Below are 14,877 nucleotides of genomic sequence, written 5' to 3'. Positions count from 1 at the left end.
AGTGAAAGGGTTCAGCCATATGTACACCTGTTTCCATTCTCCCCCAAACTCCCTTCCCATCCAGGCTGCTACACATCATTGAGCAGAGTTCCATGTGCTATGCAGTATGTCCTCGTTGGTTATCCATTTTAAATACAGCAGTGTGTACATGTCCATCCCAAACTCCCTATCCCTCCCTTCCCATCTTTCCCCCTGGCAACCCTGTTTGTTCCCTACTTCTGAGTCCCTTTCTATTTTGTAAGTTCATTTCTATCATTTCTTTTTAGATTCCACATATAAGGGATGTCATATGATATTTTGCCTTCTCCGTCTGATTTACTTCACTCAGTATGACAATCTCAGGGCTTCCCAAGTGACGCTAGAGGTAAAGAACCCACCTGCTAATGCAGGAGATATAAGAGACCCAGGTTCGATCTCTGGGCTGGGAAGATCCTCTGGAGGAGGAAATGGCAACTCACTCCAGTATTGTTGCCTGAAAAATTCCATGGACAGAGGAGCCTCGTAGGCTATAGTCCATGGGGTCACAAAGAGTCAGGCATGACTGAAGTGACTTAGCACTTGGTATGACAATCTCTAATCTCTAGGTCCATCCATGCTGGCTCTATTTCATCCTTTTTAATGGCAGAGTAATAGTTCATTGTATATATGTACTACATCTTTTTATCCGTCCTTCTGTCGATGGACATTTAGGTTGCTTCCATGTCTTGGCTACTGTAAACGGTGCTGCAGTGAACACTGGGGTGCATGTTTGGGTCCTTCTGGATCATGTTTTTCTCTGGATATATGCCCAGAAGTGGCACTTCTCTATTTTTAGTTTTTTAAGGAACCTCCATACCATTCTCCATAGTGGCTATACCAGCTGGTAAGTATTCTTGAAGGACTTACAGATTCTCTGTAGGGAATTTTTTCCTCAGCTACCTCATGCCATATACATGCCAGCTGACACCCACTGTTAAATAAAAACAGAAACAGAGAAAGAACTGACCCATTTCTACTTAATGGTCAGTTCCCTTGAGCTAATGATGGAAGAAACTGGATGAGCAGGTCCATCAAACAGACTCTAAAGTCTAATAAATTGTTTTTGAATCCTAGGTCCAGAGCACATTTGATATCTAATGGGCCAGTCTCTCAACCCACTGAGCCTCAGTGTTCTCAACTCTATAATGGGCCTATTAATAAATAGTATCTACCTCCTAATGTTGTGTGAGGATTAAATTTGATTTCAGTAAAACCTCTAACAAGTGGGCCACAATAGCAAGTGCCTAGTAAAGGGAATCATTATTAATAAATGTCCCAATTATTACTGCAGATGCTCAGCCCTTGTATTATAGATCTGTGTGAGTGGAAGAACTGGAAGAGGCATTGGACACTTTTGCATCCAACTTCAGTCAACTTCTTCACCCTCTGAGCCTCTGTCTCTCTCATCTATAATAAAGGGATGAAAATAGTATCTACTTTATTAGTAAATATTGTATATTGGATATTTGAAAATGAAAGTGTTAGTCACTCAGTCATGTCTGACTCTTTGCAATCCCATGGACTGTAGCCTGCCAGGATCCTCTGTCCATAAAATTTTCCAGGCAAGAATACTGGAGTGGGTTGCCATTCTGTTCTCCAGGGGATCTTCCCAACCCAAGAATTGAACCCAGGTTCCCTACATTGTGGGCAGATTCTTTACTATCTGAGCCAACTAGGGAAGCCCTGTTGGATATTTAATATTAGATAATGTTTGATATTATAAACATGAAATATTCTTCATAGATGAAGAACTGAGTTCAGGGCCTGACAAACAGTAAACACTCAGTAACTGTTAGCTGCCCTGAGAGGATGACGAGGGATCTTCCTTTTTCCTTCTCTTTGCCTTGGCACATACTGGTCACACTCTCTGGGAGCCCTCCCTTTTCTTGTGTACCTGTTAAACCCTTGCCCACCTTTACCGAATGGGAGCTATGATACTATTTTTAAATTAGTGCTTTATTAACTGGCTCACTTTGCAGATCTGGAAATTGAGGCTCTGAGAAGGGAAGCGATTTGTCCAGGAGAACACAAGTGTCTATGTGAGAATTCAGTCTAATCCCGAGGGGTCTCCTAACAAAATTGGAAAGGCTAAGGATGCTTTCTTTTTTCAGCTTTATCAAGATATCATTGGCATACATCACTGCATAAGAGTAAGGTGTACAGTATGACGACTGACTTACGTATAGTATGAAATGATTACTCCAATGAGTTTAGTTGACATCCGTCATTTCATACAGATTTAATACAAGAAAAAGAGAAAGCAGAAAAGGAAACAAAAATAGTTTTCCTTGTGATGAGAACTCTTAGGATTTACTCTCTTAACAACGTTCATATGTAACATACAGCAGCTGAAGGACACTTTTACTGCGCGAGTAAGAAAAATAAGTCAGAGGTCTCTCCTAGAGCCAGTTCTCCAAGCCTCAAGAACTACACCGGGAGAAGCCCCACCTAGACCCGTGTTGTTGCCTCTGCATCAGGCTTTTGCCTGGTCCAGTTTGCCGCCTTCACAGGACTGGTCATCACACTCAAAGACACTAACTGAGACCACTTACCACACGCTCTCCCTGTACCAGGCACCATGCCAAGAGCTTTATCTGCATGTGATTCCCTCTAATCCTCAAAATAGCCCTCTGAACCAGACACCACTGTTACCCTCATTTATTACTTTCCCCCTGCACTTACTTGCCCAAGGGTGCCGTGAGAAACGTGAGGATCTGGAGTGCTAACCCAGCTCCTCCAGACTCCAAAATCCATGCCTCTCACTTTTACCCAAGCCCATTCTTTCTGATAATTCTTCTGCTCTCTGTTTTCTGGCCAGTCACCTCAAGCCCTGCCCACATCTGTCTCTGTGACAAAAGCCCCAGAGCTGAGAAAAACACAGCTGCATCCCTCACTTGGCACAAAAGTTGACCCAGAATGGCACCATCAAGTGCTCTCAAAATGCATCTTAGACTTCCCAGCTGTGCCATCTTGGGCAGGTGGCTCACCCTTTCTGAATTAGTTTCTCCTCATTTGTAAAATAGAGATCAGAGAATGCTTGCACTGCCATTTTATATACTTCTTTAAATCAACTCACTTTTTAAATAAAGTTACTTTATATACAGGCTTTTATCACTGCCCTAAATGGAAAAATAACATTCCTCTAATACCATTTAAATTAAATACATAACTTGGAAAGTAAAAATATTCATCAGCAAATCTCATAAAATCATCTCATCTATACAAAGCCACCCAGCACACAGTAGACACTCAATACATGGCAGTCATAAGACAATGAAGCTTGGCACTGAGAAGTGTGGTTTGGAAACATTTGAGTCGTTGGCCAGCTTGAATGTGGTTTCCCAGTTGAGAATCTAGTAGTTGTCATGGTTACCCAAAGAGGCTGCCCCTGGTCAAAAAGCCAGAATCAATTTTACTGACAAGAGAAGGCCAACTGATTGGTTCCTGGCCTAGATGCTGACTCCCTTCTCCCCATTGCCCTGACTCAGACCTGCCTGAGGTGGCAGCAATCTTAGCTCTTGCTGACTAGGCAACTGCAAAGGCAGGCTTGGTTGGTGGTGGTTTAGTCGCTAAGTCATGTCCAACTCTTGTGACCCCATGGACTGTAGCCTGCCAGGCTCCTCTGTCCGTGAGATTCTCCAGGCAAGAATACTGGAGTGGGTTGTCTTGCTAGGTCTCAACTAGTCCTGGTCAACACCAGAAATGACTACTTCCTTAAGTTCTGAGGGAAAGGAAAGGTGCACCATGGATCCCGGTCCTAAGACTTCCTCACGGCAAATCCCCACAGCGTTTTTGTTTTTTTTCTAGCATGATGGCAGACATCACCAATGCATCACAGCACTACCAGACGCAGGTGTGATTTTGGGAAAAGTTTCAATATGGTCACTGCTGAGTTTTCCAAATTTGCTGGCATATTGAGTACAGCACTTTCACAGCATCATCTTTCAGGATTTGAAATAGCTCAACTGGAATTCCAGCACCTCCACTAGCTTTGTTCGTAGTGTCGCTTTCTAAGGCCCACTTGACTTCACATTCCAGGATGTCTGGCTCTAGGTGATTGATCACACCATTGTGATTTTCTTGGTCATGAAGATCTTTTTTGTACAGTTCTGTGTATTCTTGCCACCTCTTCTTAATATCTTCTGCTTCTGTTAGGTCCATACCTTTTCTGTCCTTTATCGAGCCCATCTTTGCATGAAATGTTCCCTTGGTATCTCTAATGTTCTTGAAGAGATCTCTAGTCTTTCCCAATCTGTTGTTTTCCTCTATTTCTTTGCACTGATCCCTGAGGAAGGCTTTCTTATCTCTTCTTGCTATTCTTTGGAATTCTGAATTCAGATGCTTATATCTTTCCTTTTCTCCTTTGCTTTTCACTTCTCTTCTTTTCACAGCTATTTGTAAGGCCTCCCCAGACAGCCATTTTGCTTTTTTGTATTTCTTTTCCATGGGGATGGTCTTGATCCCTGTCTCCTGTGCAATGTCATGAACCTCATTCCATAGTTCATCAGGCACTCTATCTATCAGATCTAGTCCCTTAAATCTATTTGTCACTTCCACTGTATAATCATAAGGGATTTGATTTAGGTCATACCTGAATGGTCTAGTGGTTTTCCCTACTTTCTTCAATTTAAGTCTGAATTTGGCAACAAGGAGTTCATGATCTGAGCCATAGTCAGCTCCCAGTCCTGTTTTTACTGACTGTATAGAGCTTGTCCATCTTTGGCTGTGAAGAATTGGTGCTTTTGAACTGTGGTGTTGGAGAAGACTCTTGAGAGTCCCTTGGACTGCAAGGAGATCCAACCAGTCCATTCTGAAGGAGATCAACCCTGGGATTTCTTTGGAAGGAATGATGCTCAAGCTGAAACTCCAGTACTTTGGCCACCTCATGCGAAGAGCTGACTCATTGGAAAAGACTTGGATGCTGGGAGGGATTGGGGGCAGGAGGAGAAGGGGACGACCGAGGATGAGATGGCTGGATGGCATCACTGACTCGATGGATGTGAGTCTGAGTGAACTCCAGGAGTTGGTGATGGACAGGGAGGCCTGGCGTGCTGGGATTCATGGGGTCGCAAAGAGTCGGACACAACTGAGCGACTGAACTGAACTTCAATATGGTGTCCAGCAGCCCGTACCAATCAATTGAAGATTTAATATTTTTGTCATCCCTGCCTCAAGCTGTGCTCTTACTCTAGGCATGAGATCCTAGAGCGATTCAAAGAAAGCAGGAAACACTGATCCTACTTTGAGAAGAATACATTCAAATGCTAAGTGTGGCGACAAGTAGTATAACAGTGAAGGGCATGATAGTAAAGTTACAAAGAAAATTAAAGGGCTATCAAAATAAGAACTAGAATTTAAAAAGAACAAAGGCTGTTTCAGAGGACGTAAGGGACACCTGAATCATCAAGTAGTAAAGCGCAATGGTTTTCTCCACCAAACAGAGAAACAAAGAGGAGGCTGGAGGTGAAATACAGATGCAGCTAGAGGGACTGGGAATGACGAATTTCCAGATAACGTGACAGGACTGTAATGCCTGGAATGATCCATAGAGGGAAATGGGACTCTTCTATGGATTCGTTGAGAGCTCGGACTCTCGCCTATTCAGCTCTTCTTCCAGCACGGGGTCTGGCCTCTAGCTCAATATTGTCTGCTGAACTGAACTGTGTGTTCAGGCCAGATGTGAAAAGTAACAACTAACATTTACAGAGTGCTCACCATGTTCTGGGAGCATTTGACACCCTTTATTTCCTCTATCTATCAGTCTATGATGATACCGTTTATATTGATGCCAAATTCACAGATGTAGGAACTGAAGCTCAGGGAGATTAGTCACTCTACTTCATAACTTCTTCCACTATGATTTGCAACTTCTAGCCTGCAAAGAGCAAAAGGAACAAGCGGCCCTTCCAGGAAGCTTGAAGGCATCTCTCAGGGATTACCTTCCTATGAAGTGGGGCCCCACTGTCTGATCTCCACTCCACCAGCCACAGTCAGTTTTATGCTTCTAACAACCAACTTCAGGAAGGACATTCCACATTCCCTGGCTTCTGCCCTGAAGCAAGTGGAACAACAGGAAACAAGGATGGCCACTGGCCAGCAGGCAGTGCCTGGGGTTGGAAACCCTTCCCTGCTCCTCTCCTAGGAGCCCTCAGGAGGGCACAACCTCCTGAAGACCTCCTGACACCGTCCACAGAGGCCAAAAAAACTGAATACCAAGTCTTGTCAGCATCATCTTCCCCACCAGCCTGCCCCCACTGGAGACAGGAGATTTTCTTGAGGCTGATGGGGTGGGAAAGGTCCAGAGGGGGTAGGGGCAGAGTCAGTCAGCAGATGCAGAAGCAGCCTGGGCACATGGGGGTAGGTTAGGGTGCATTTGTTTTCCTTGGGTTTTGTGGCTCCTACTTTGGGGAAAGGAGAGAGCATCTTGAGTGGGGAACAGTTTGAAGAGCAGTGAGGGAGCAGTTAAGGACAGGACAGCTGAGAGCTCTTAACCTGAGAGGACGCAGCACCTAGGCAGCAGTGTCTGTGTGGGAAAACAGGGAGGGGCACCGGGCTGCATCTTGGGGAGGGGCACCACCTTGAGCTCTCAAGAATACCTGGTGTTCCCAAGTGGTGTGGCGCAGAGCCCAAAGCCCCTTTCCTGTGGGCCTCTTTTAAAGGCATTCAGGAAATGCCTCCAGGGGTTTCAGAACTGTCCTTTAGGCTCAGCTGGGGCACTCAAGGCACAATTAGTCAGAGGCAGGGGCTGTCCCAAGCTGAGTGCTGTCCTGCTGCCAAGTTGAGCCCTGCTCGTAGCACACAGCATGGGTCTGCCCTGCTCCTTGAGGAGCCACAGGTATCAGGCTGGGCTCTCGGGTCTTCCCTGATGTCCACCAGGTGGCTGGGCACCTCTGGGGAGTGGTCACACACTTCTGGATGCCACTGATGCCACACATTCTCTGCAATGGAGGCACAGATGACAAAGACATTGGCCTAAGGGTGGGAGAGTGTGCCAGAGGGTCGTACTCCTCCTGGCCCTGCATCCCACAGGTCTGGGCCCACCATGCACTCAGGGCACTGTAATCATCAGACACTGCAGAGCTGTTCTCCTTGGGGAAGGCATCAGTTATGTAGCTCTGAGTCCCATCACCTGCCACCACACACCTGATGCTCTGCATCATCGGTGTGGCAGCTGCAATGGAAACAATGCCTCCTTCCACTTTTGGCCCCTCTAGATGCAGCAACCTGGTGCCCTCCCTACCACAGGGGAACCGGGGCAGTAGCAGCAGCCTGGTTCAGGATTCCAGAGCTAGCATCATTTTGTTTCCCCTTTCTCCACTCCAAGATCTGTAACTGAAAAGGTAACAATAAGGAAAGCAGCAGCCCAAAAGAGGCAATGTCCCATCACACAATTCAGCCCCCACAGCTGATCTAAACAAGGACACTGCTGATTTCTTGCTCCTGGGACTTGGAAATTGCTTTCCCTAAAAATCTGTCCTTGAGGTACCTTCCAGCAGCCACATAAATAACACCGCCAGAATTGCTCACAATGTCAGGGGTCCTGCTGTGTCTGTAGGACATGAGGACTGCCTCTTCCAGTGCAAAACATGGGCATCCGAAGGAGGCGGCGGGGGGGGATTCATTTAAGTCACAGGTGATGGTGGCTGAAAGGGTTGAATGGTTCTCTTTTGGGAAATTCACAAGAACATGATGTAGGATGCAGAGAGAGGATTTGTAGAAGGTAATCCCAGGAATTTAATCAGCCCAAATACGCAACTCTCTGTTCTTTTTGGAAGACCTGCATGGACCAAACAGCTGTGGTATCAGTGGCCTACTCTAGTTCACATAACTGCCACTGCAGTCAGAAAGTGCTCTTTGATGTCTAACCTAAGTCTTTTTGTAGCTTCAACTTGAGCTCCTTTCCTTCTTACAAATTCTATTAGCTGTCTTTAGGAAGAGAGGAGGCTGACAGGGAGGGAAAGAGGGAGGAAGGAAGGGAAAAGGGAGGACAGGAGGGAAGGAGAGAGAGGGGAAGAGAAAAAATGTGTTATCCTTTAAACCAGCATTTCTACTTTGGAGAACTTATTCCACAGAAATATGCAAAGATGTTTAATGAAACTCTGTAGTGGCCAAAATAATAAAATAAGTAATGTCCAGCCATAGGTGAATATTTCCTGAATATTGTTGGCATAGGAAGATTCTAATTTCTAATTTAAAAAAAAAAACAGCTTGCATGACAGTATTAGTGTATAACCTCATTTTGTGGTAATGATCATATTACTAATTATATTTATAATTATAGGCATGTAAATATCCTAGAGAAACAAACACCAAATGGTTAACCTCTGTTCTGGTGGCAGCATCGTAAACTATTGTAAACCAGTACTTACAGCCTTAACACAACAGTGTAGGATTGTTTGTCCTGGTTCTTAGGCTGACTGGGCTCAGCTGGATGGCTCTTGCTCGGGGTCTCTAGCAGTTGCAGCAGAGAAGCAGCTGGGACTGCCATTATCAGGGGTTCCATTGAGCTGGACATCCAAGAGTGTTCACTCACATGACAACTGATGTTGGATGTCAGCTATGAACTCACCTGGGGCTTTCAATCAGAGTCCCTACACACAGCCTCTGCAAGTGACATGGACTTCTCACAGTTGGACTCCAAGATAGAGCTTCCCAAAACAAGTTTTCTTTTGAAAAACTTACAGTCTGATTGCACAATGTCACTCCCACAACAGTCTCCTGGTTGAAAGTGAGTCACGGGACCAACCCTGAATCAAAAGGAAGAGACTGCACAGAGGCATGAGTATCAGGAGGTGGTTCACTGAGGGCCATCGAAGCAACTAGATATTGGGATTTGGACAGACTTTCATTTTCCAGTGTCTGATGTAATAGTTAAATGTACCAACACAGAAGACAAAAGCCTGGCTGTTCTGGCTCACCACTCGCTTTCTGTGTGACCTCAAACAAGTTACTTATAACCTCTCTGAGCCTCAAAGCTTTCAGATAACTGTTATGACCTCATAGGGTGGTTGTAAAGATTAAATTGAAGTGTTGTACGTAAGATGCTTAAAAATAAATGCTCAATAAAAGTGAGCTAATAATATTATTATGCACTGATATGTTTAATTTTTACAAGTATATTTTACTTTTATAATTGAAGAAAATAATTTTCAAAGACCGAAAAAAAACTAGATATGTAGCAGAATTAAGAAATGTAAACTCCAAACTCCCAGTCAGGGCTCTTCTGACTCTTATTCCTCATAGACATAGAAAATACGTCAGGAAGACCTTGACCCTTCCCCTCTGCTCCAGTCAACCACCCGGTGGTGGGGTCTGACAGCCCGACCTGTGTTGTTCTTTCAGCTGTTCCCCAAATCCTCTCAAATTTGTGTACAGTAAGCTGCAAAGTATAGGAAATTAATTCCCCAATAATATAACCAAGAAGCTTTGCAATCCCAAAGCATGGGCTTTATATCACCCAGGAGCTTAAACCTGCCCAAAGCCAACATTGACAGAAAGGATTTGTTTTTTAGAAGCATTGATATTTTGATCATGAAGTTGATGGGGACTTGCTTGGATGGGATTTGGTTGGGTTTCCACACAACAGATTCTTGGGCCAGTTAGTTTGAGGAAAAAAGTAAGAAATGGAATTTCAGGCGGTGATGACTCGGGTTCCCTCGCTTATTCAGCCTTTATAAATACACACAGGCCCTGTCAACACCACTCCTTTTCTTTGGGGAAAAAACTGTCACAGCGGAAATGAAAGGATTTTTCAATGTGAGGAATTATAGCAAATGTCAAACCTTAAGAGTTGGAAATTCTACCTTCTCATTTCTTTTTCAGAAAATCAATACACAGGCACTGTTCCAGTCCCCTCTGGGTCTCTGTGGCCCACACATCTCTCTCATCCCAAGGATGTCTTAAGTGTTCTTGATGTTGCCTTGGGGGCAAATCTACCTGCATGAAAGAAATAACTCAATGGCTGCGGGTTAGTTTCTCGAGAGACGCAATTACTAGGAACTTAAGGAAATGTCAAATATGAATAGCTGGCAATTTCATTTGGAGTTGATGATTTGCCTGGCTTAAAACACTAATTAGATGGAGCTTGAATATTTTTAAAGAGTTTAGTTATGGAAGATTTTTAGCACCACACTACAAATAGGTTTCCATGAAGAAGTAAGAGATGGTGGTGAAGAGTCACTCTCTGCAGAATATATACAGTCAGCTGTCTGTATTTGTGGATGCTGCTACATCACTTCAGTCGTGTCCGACTCTGTGCGACCCCATAGACAGCAGCCCACCAGGCTCCCCCGTCCCTGGGATTCTCCAGGCAAGAGCACCGGAGTGGGTTGCCATTTCCTTCTCCAATGCATGAAAGTGGAAAGTGAAAGTGAAGTCACTCAGTCATGTCCGACTCTTGGCGACCCCATGGACTGCAGACTACCAGGCTCCTCCATCCATGGGATTTTTCCAGGCAAGAGTACTGGAGTGGGATGCCATTGCCTTCTCCGTATTTGTGAATGGGAACCCACAAAGTCAGAGAGCCATCTGTACTCTACAATTTTATAGAGGGACTTGAGTACTAGCAGATTTTGGTATCAAAGGAGGGCCCTGGAACCAATACTCTGTGGATACTAAAGGATGACTGTATGACATTTCTTTCTGGGGAGATCTCAGCATTTATTCATTCTGTGCCCCCTTTTAAGTCGGGAGCAGAGCAGGGACATGAGAGAGATTTTGGGCATTATTTAATGAATGGAAAAAAGAAGTTCTGAGAAATAATGGCACTTTTCTAAGTCAGAGACAACCTAGAGAACAGGAATCACTTTTCTCTGGCTGGAAACAAAGTGGAACTTGATATGCCATAAAGTCAGACAAAGCTGGATAAGTAAATTTTTGAAATTTCAGGATTAATAATACAAAGAATTTTGCTTTAATGGGCATCTTTTCTTTAGTGTTGACTTAAAGTTTACTTATAATTTTTCTTTATTATACAGGGTATAACATATCTGCATGGTATTCCCACCCCTGTTTAGAAGTATTGATATTATCAAGTGGTTTTCAGCTCGAGTATTAGTCCTGGGTTTGAATACTGGTAATTAATATAATTGGTACCTTAACTCTCCATCACTTCAAAATGTTATTTCAAAGTGCTTTGAACAAGAACAAGGGCAGCACAGACTTAAACAAACAAATCAAAAACCTGACAGTGCCATGTACAGAGAGGTTATGAGCAACTGGAACTCTCATACTCTACTGCTGGGAGTGCAGATTAGTAAAACCACTTTACAGAGCAGTTCAGCAATATCTGGGAAAGGTGAAGGTTCACATGCTCTGAAACATAGGAAACACACTTCTAATATGTATACGCTGCTGCTGCTGCTAAGTCGCTTCAGTCACATCCAACTCTGTGCGACCCCATAGACGGCAGCCCACGAGGCTCCCCCATCCCTGGGATTCTCCAGAAAAGAACACTGGAGTGGGTTGCCATTTCCTTCTCCAATGCATGAAAGTAAAAAGTGAAAGTGAAGTCACTCAGTCGTGTCCGACCCTCAGCGACCCCATGGACTGCAGCCTTCCAGGCTCCTCTGTCCATGGAATTTTCCAGGCAAGAGTACTGGAGTAGGGTGCCATTGCCTTCTCCAATATGTATATGCTACCTGAGAGAAACTAGAGCCATATCAAGGTATTAACTATAGCAGATTGTAAGAGCAAAATCCTGAAACCAGTTTAAATGTGTGTGTATGTATATATATACACATATAGATGTCCATATATGTCAGTATATATATACATTATAGACAGTTAAATGTATATGTCTGTGTAATATGTGTCTATATACATAGAGACATATATAGACTTAAGTTTGTATATGCGTAAACATGCCTATGGATAAGTGAATAAATAAATTCTGGCAAATTTATTAATGGAATTGCTCTATAGTCATTAAGAAGAGTGAAACAGATCTACATGTATCAGTAAAAATAGATCTCAAAACCATCTTGTTGAGTGAAAAACAGCAGCATGTAGAGGGGCAGGTTCTGCATAAAAGAAATTTAAGATTATGCAAACGTGGCCCTAGAGATGACAGCCCTGTGGCTGCCTCTAGGGAGGGAATGGGAGAAGGAAAGGATGAGCTGGAACAGTTTCAAAGAAGACTTCAACGGTGAATATAGCGTCATTTCTTCTTTAAAAAAAAATTAAAGCATATGTGGCAAGATGTTAACATTTGTTTAATCTGAGTGATGAATATGGCAGGATGTGTATACTACATTTTCACTTGTGAACTATTGTGAAGTAATTTTAAAGAGGCATGCAAGAAAGACAGCCCTGGATACCAGCCCTGCCACTGCACTTCAAACAAGGGACATCAATTCTCTGAGACCCTTGTTCGCAAACTATGATTAACAATGTTCAAATTTCAGAGCTGGTTGTGAGTTAATGAGAGTAAAGCGTAGAATGACTTTCAGATGTTACCCATTGGGATAGCCTTTTAGAACGAGTCCCTAATGATTTTCCAGATGTATCTTATTCAGAGAGACATTTGCTTCTTAAAATTGATCAGAAATTATGTGGACGCATTTCAAAACAATTCTGATCTCCATAAAAATAATGTATTGCTATTTTTTTGCAACACTATATACAACATGCATTATACAGACATGTAAAGCACTAATTATTTAACTTTGATTACCCTGAGGGTGGTTGGAGTAGAAGAGCGGAAGGAAATTTTACTTTTCTCTGCTATTAACTTTAATTATGTACCGTGTGTGTAGACTACTTATTCTAAAAATAAATATAATTTATTTAAAAAATAATCTAAAGGTCATAGTCTTCTCCATTCTAAACCCACTTACAATGGAAAGGTCTTCAAATCTAAGTTCTAAAGATCCTTTAGAGGTCATATAGTCCAATCTCCTACCTGAGCACAGGATACACCATTCCAGCCCCATATCCTCCTTGAAGTCAGACGAAAGAAAGAGCATAGGATTAAGGATTAGGAGATCTGAGTTTGGTTCCTGTCACCATGAATTACTAACTCTTGACTCTAAGCAAGTCCCTTAAGTTCTCTGAGCCTCAGTTTCATTTCTGAAATGAGGACACAGCAGCACCACTGTTGTGACTGTGTGAAGACAGATAAAGTACAATGTGAACATGAAATTTTGTCAAAATAGTGTCAGGATGTTTGTATGAGATACAACTGCCGTGCAGAAGTTTCCCTCAAGAATATGGGTTCGGTCCCTTTGATTTCCATGGGAGTGCTCAATACACTATTCCTAAGGGGCCCCTAGTCACCAACAAAGTCATCTTGCTTCAGATGTAAACCAGATTCTCTTCTCTCCACAGCAAATATCCTAACCGTGATCATCCTCTCTCAGCTGGTGGCCAGGAGACAGAAGTCTTCGTACAACTATCTCTTGGCACTTGCTGCTGCTGACATCTTGGTCCTCTTTTTCATTGTGTTCGTGGACTTCCTATTGGAAGATTTCATCTTGAACATGCAGATGCCTCAGGTACCCGACAAGATTGTAGAAGTGCTGGAATTCTCATCCATCCACACTTCCATCTGGATTACTGTTCCATTAACTATTGACCGCTATATCGCAGTATGCCACCCGCTCAAGTACCACACGCTCTCCTACCCAGCCCGCACCCGGAAAGTCATCGTAAGCGTTTACGTCACCTGCTTCCTGACCAGTATCCCCTACTACTGGTGGCCCAACCTCTGGACTGACGACTACATCAGCACCTCCATGCATCATGTCCTTATCTGGATTCACTGTTTCACTGTGTACTTGGTACCCTGTTCCATCTTCTTCATCTTGAACTCAATCATTGTGTACAAGCTCAGGAGGAAGAGCAATTTTCGCCTCCGTGGCTACTCCACGGGGAAAACCACTGCCATCTTGTTCACCATCACCTCCATCTTTGCCACCCTCTGGGCCCCACGCATCATCATGATCCTCTACCACCTTTACGGGGCACCCATCCAGAACCGCTGGCTGGTGCACATCATGTCCGATGTTGCCAACATGCTGGCCCTTCTGAACACGGCCATCAATTTCTTCCTCTATTGTTTCATCAGCAAGCGGTTCCGCACCATGGCAGCCGCTACACTCAAGGCCTTCTTCAAGTGCCAGAAGCAACCCGTTCAGTTCTACACCAACCATAACTTTTCCATAACAAGTAGCCCCTGGATCTCACCGGCCAACTCACACTGTATCAAGATGCTGGTGTACCAGTATGACAAAAATGGAAAACCTATAAAAGTATCCCCATGACCCCATCGGTTTGGCACCTAGTGCCTCTGCATAATCCATTTCCAGATGGGAACGTGGCCCATCCTGTGGCTGAAGAGCTCTCCTTAAGAGTGCTAACCTGACTTCCTGTCTCCACAGACTGAGCAACTTTCAGACTGGTAGATGAGAAAAGATGGAGGAGAAAAACAACAAAAGCTTGAATCTTGTTTTCATTTATGCGTTTGTTTCCATCAAGTCATGTAGACGGCAAAAGTCTCTACCAGTTTGAAGATGTCATTGGAGGTTGTATCATTCTCCTGTGGCCTGTAAGGACACACCAGAAAGAAATAGTCTATGGACTTAGGCTTGGCATCATCCACAGTCACTGGGAACTGCTCATTTACATGACACATCAAGCACACAGCTGAGCCCACACTCTTCTTCCAAGAACTGAGGTCATCCATCATTTCCCTGTGTTGTTACCAGCAGCTAACAATGCAGACCAATTTGGGAATTTTCCAAGGCTCCCTCTGTCCTAGGGAGGGTTTTGGTTTTAAAGTGGCCCTGACAGGGGAGGATTGAATCCTGTACAAACTCTGGCAGAGTTTCTGTGAAAATGCTCCAAACCAACATAACCATG

General features: G+C 43.8%; 1 protein-coding gene across 1 annotated transcript in view; it reads left to right on the top strand.

Moving 5' to 3' along the window:
• The window catches only part of GPR139 (G protein-coupled receptor 139), a 43,771-nt gene extending 29,241 nt beyond the window's left edge, over window positions 1–14,530 (top strand). The window contains exon 2 of the mRNA XM_005697544.3: window positions 13,345–14,530. Within this exon, the coding sequence (XP_005697601.2) occupies window positions 13,345–14,279 (935 nt within the window). The 3' untranslated portion in view covers window positions 14,280–14,530. The remainder of the gene's footprint in view (window positions 1–13,344) is intronic.

The sequence above is a fragment of the Capra hircus genome, chromosome 25, assembly GCF_001704415.2.
Source record: "Capra hircus breed San Clemente chromosome 25, ASM170441v1, whole genome shotgun sequence".
NCBI classification, from domain to species: Eukaryota; Metazoa; Chordata; class Mammalia; order Artiodactyla; family Bovidae; genus Capra; species Capra hircus.
Note: the sequence above shows the minus strand (reverse complement) of the source record. Positions and strands in the feature narration are given on the sequence as shown.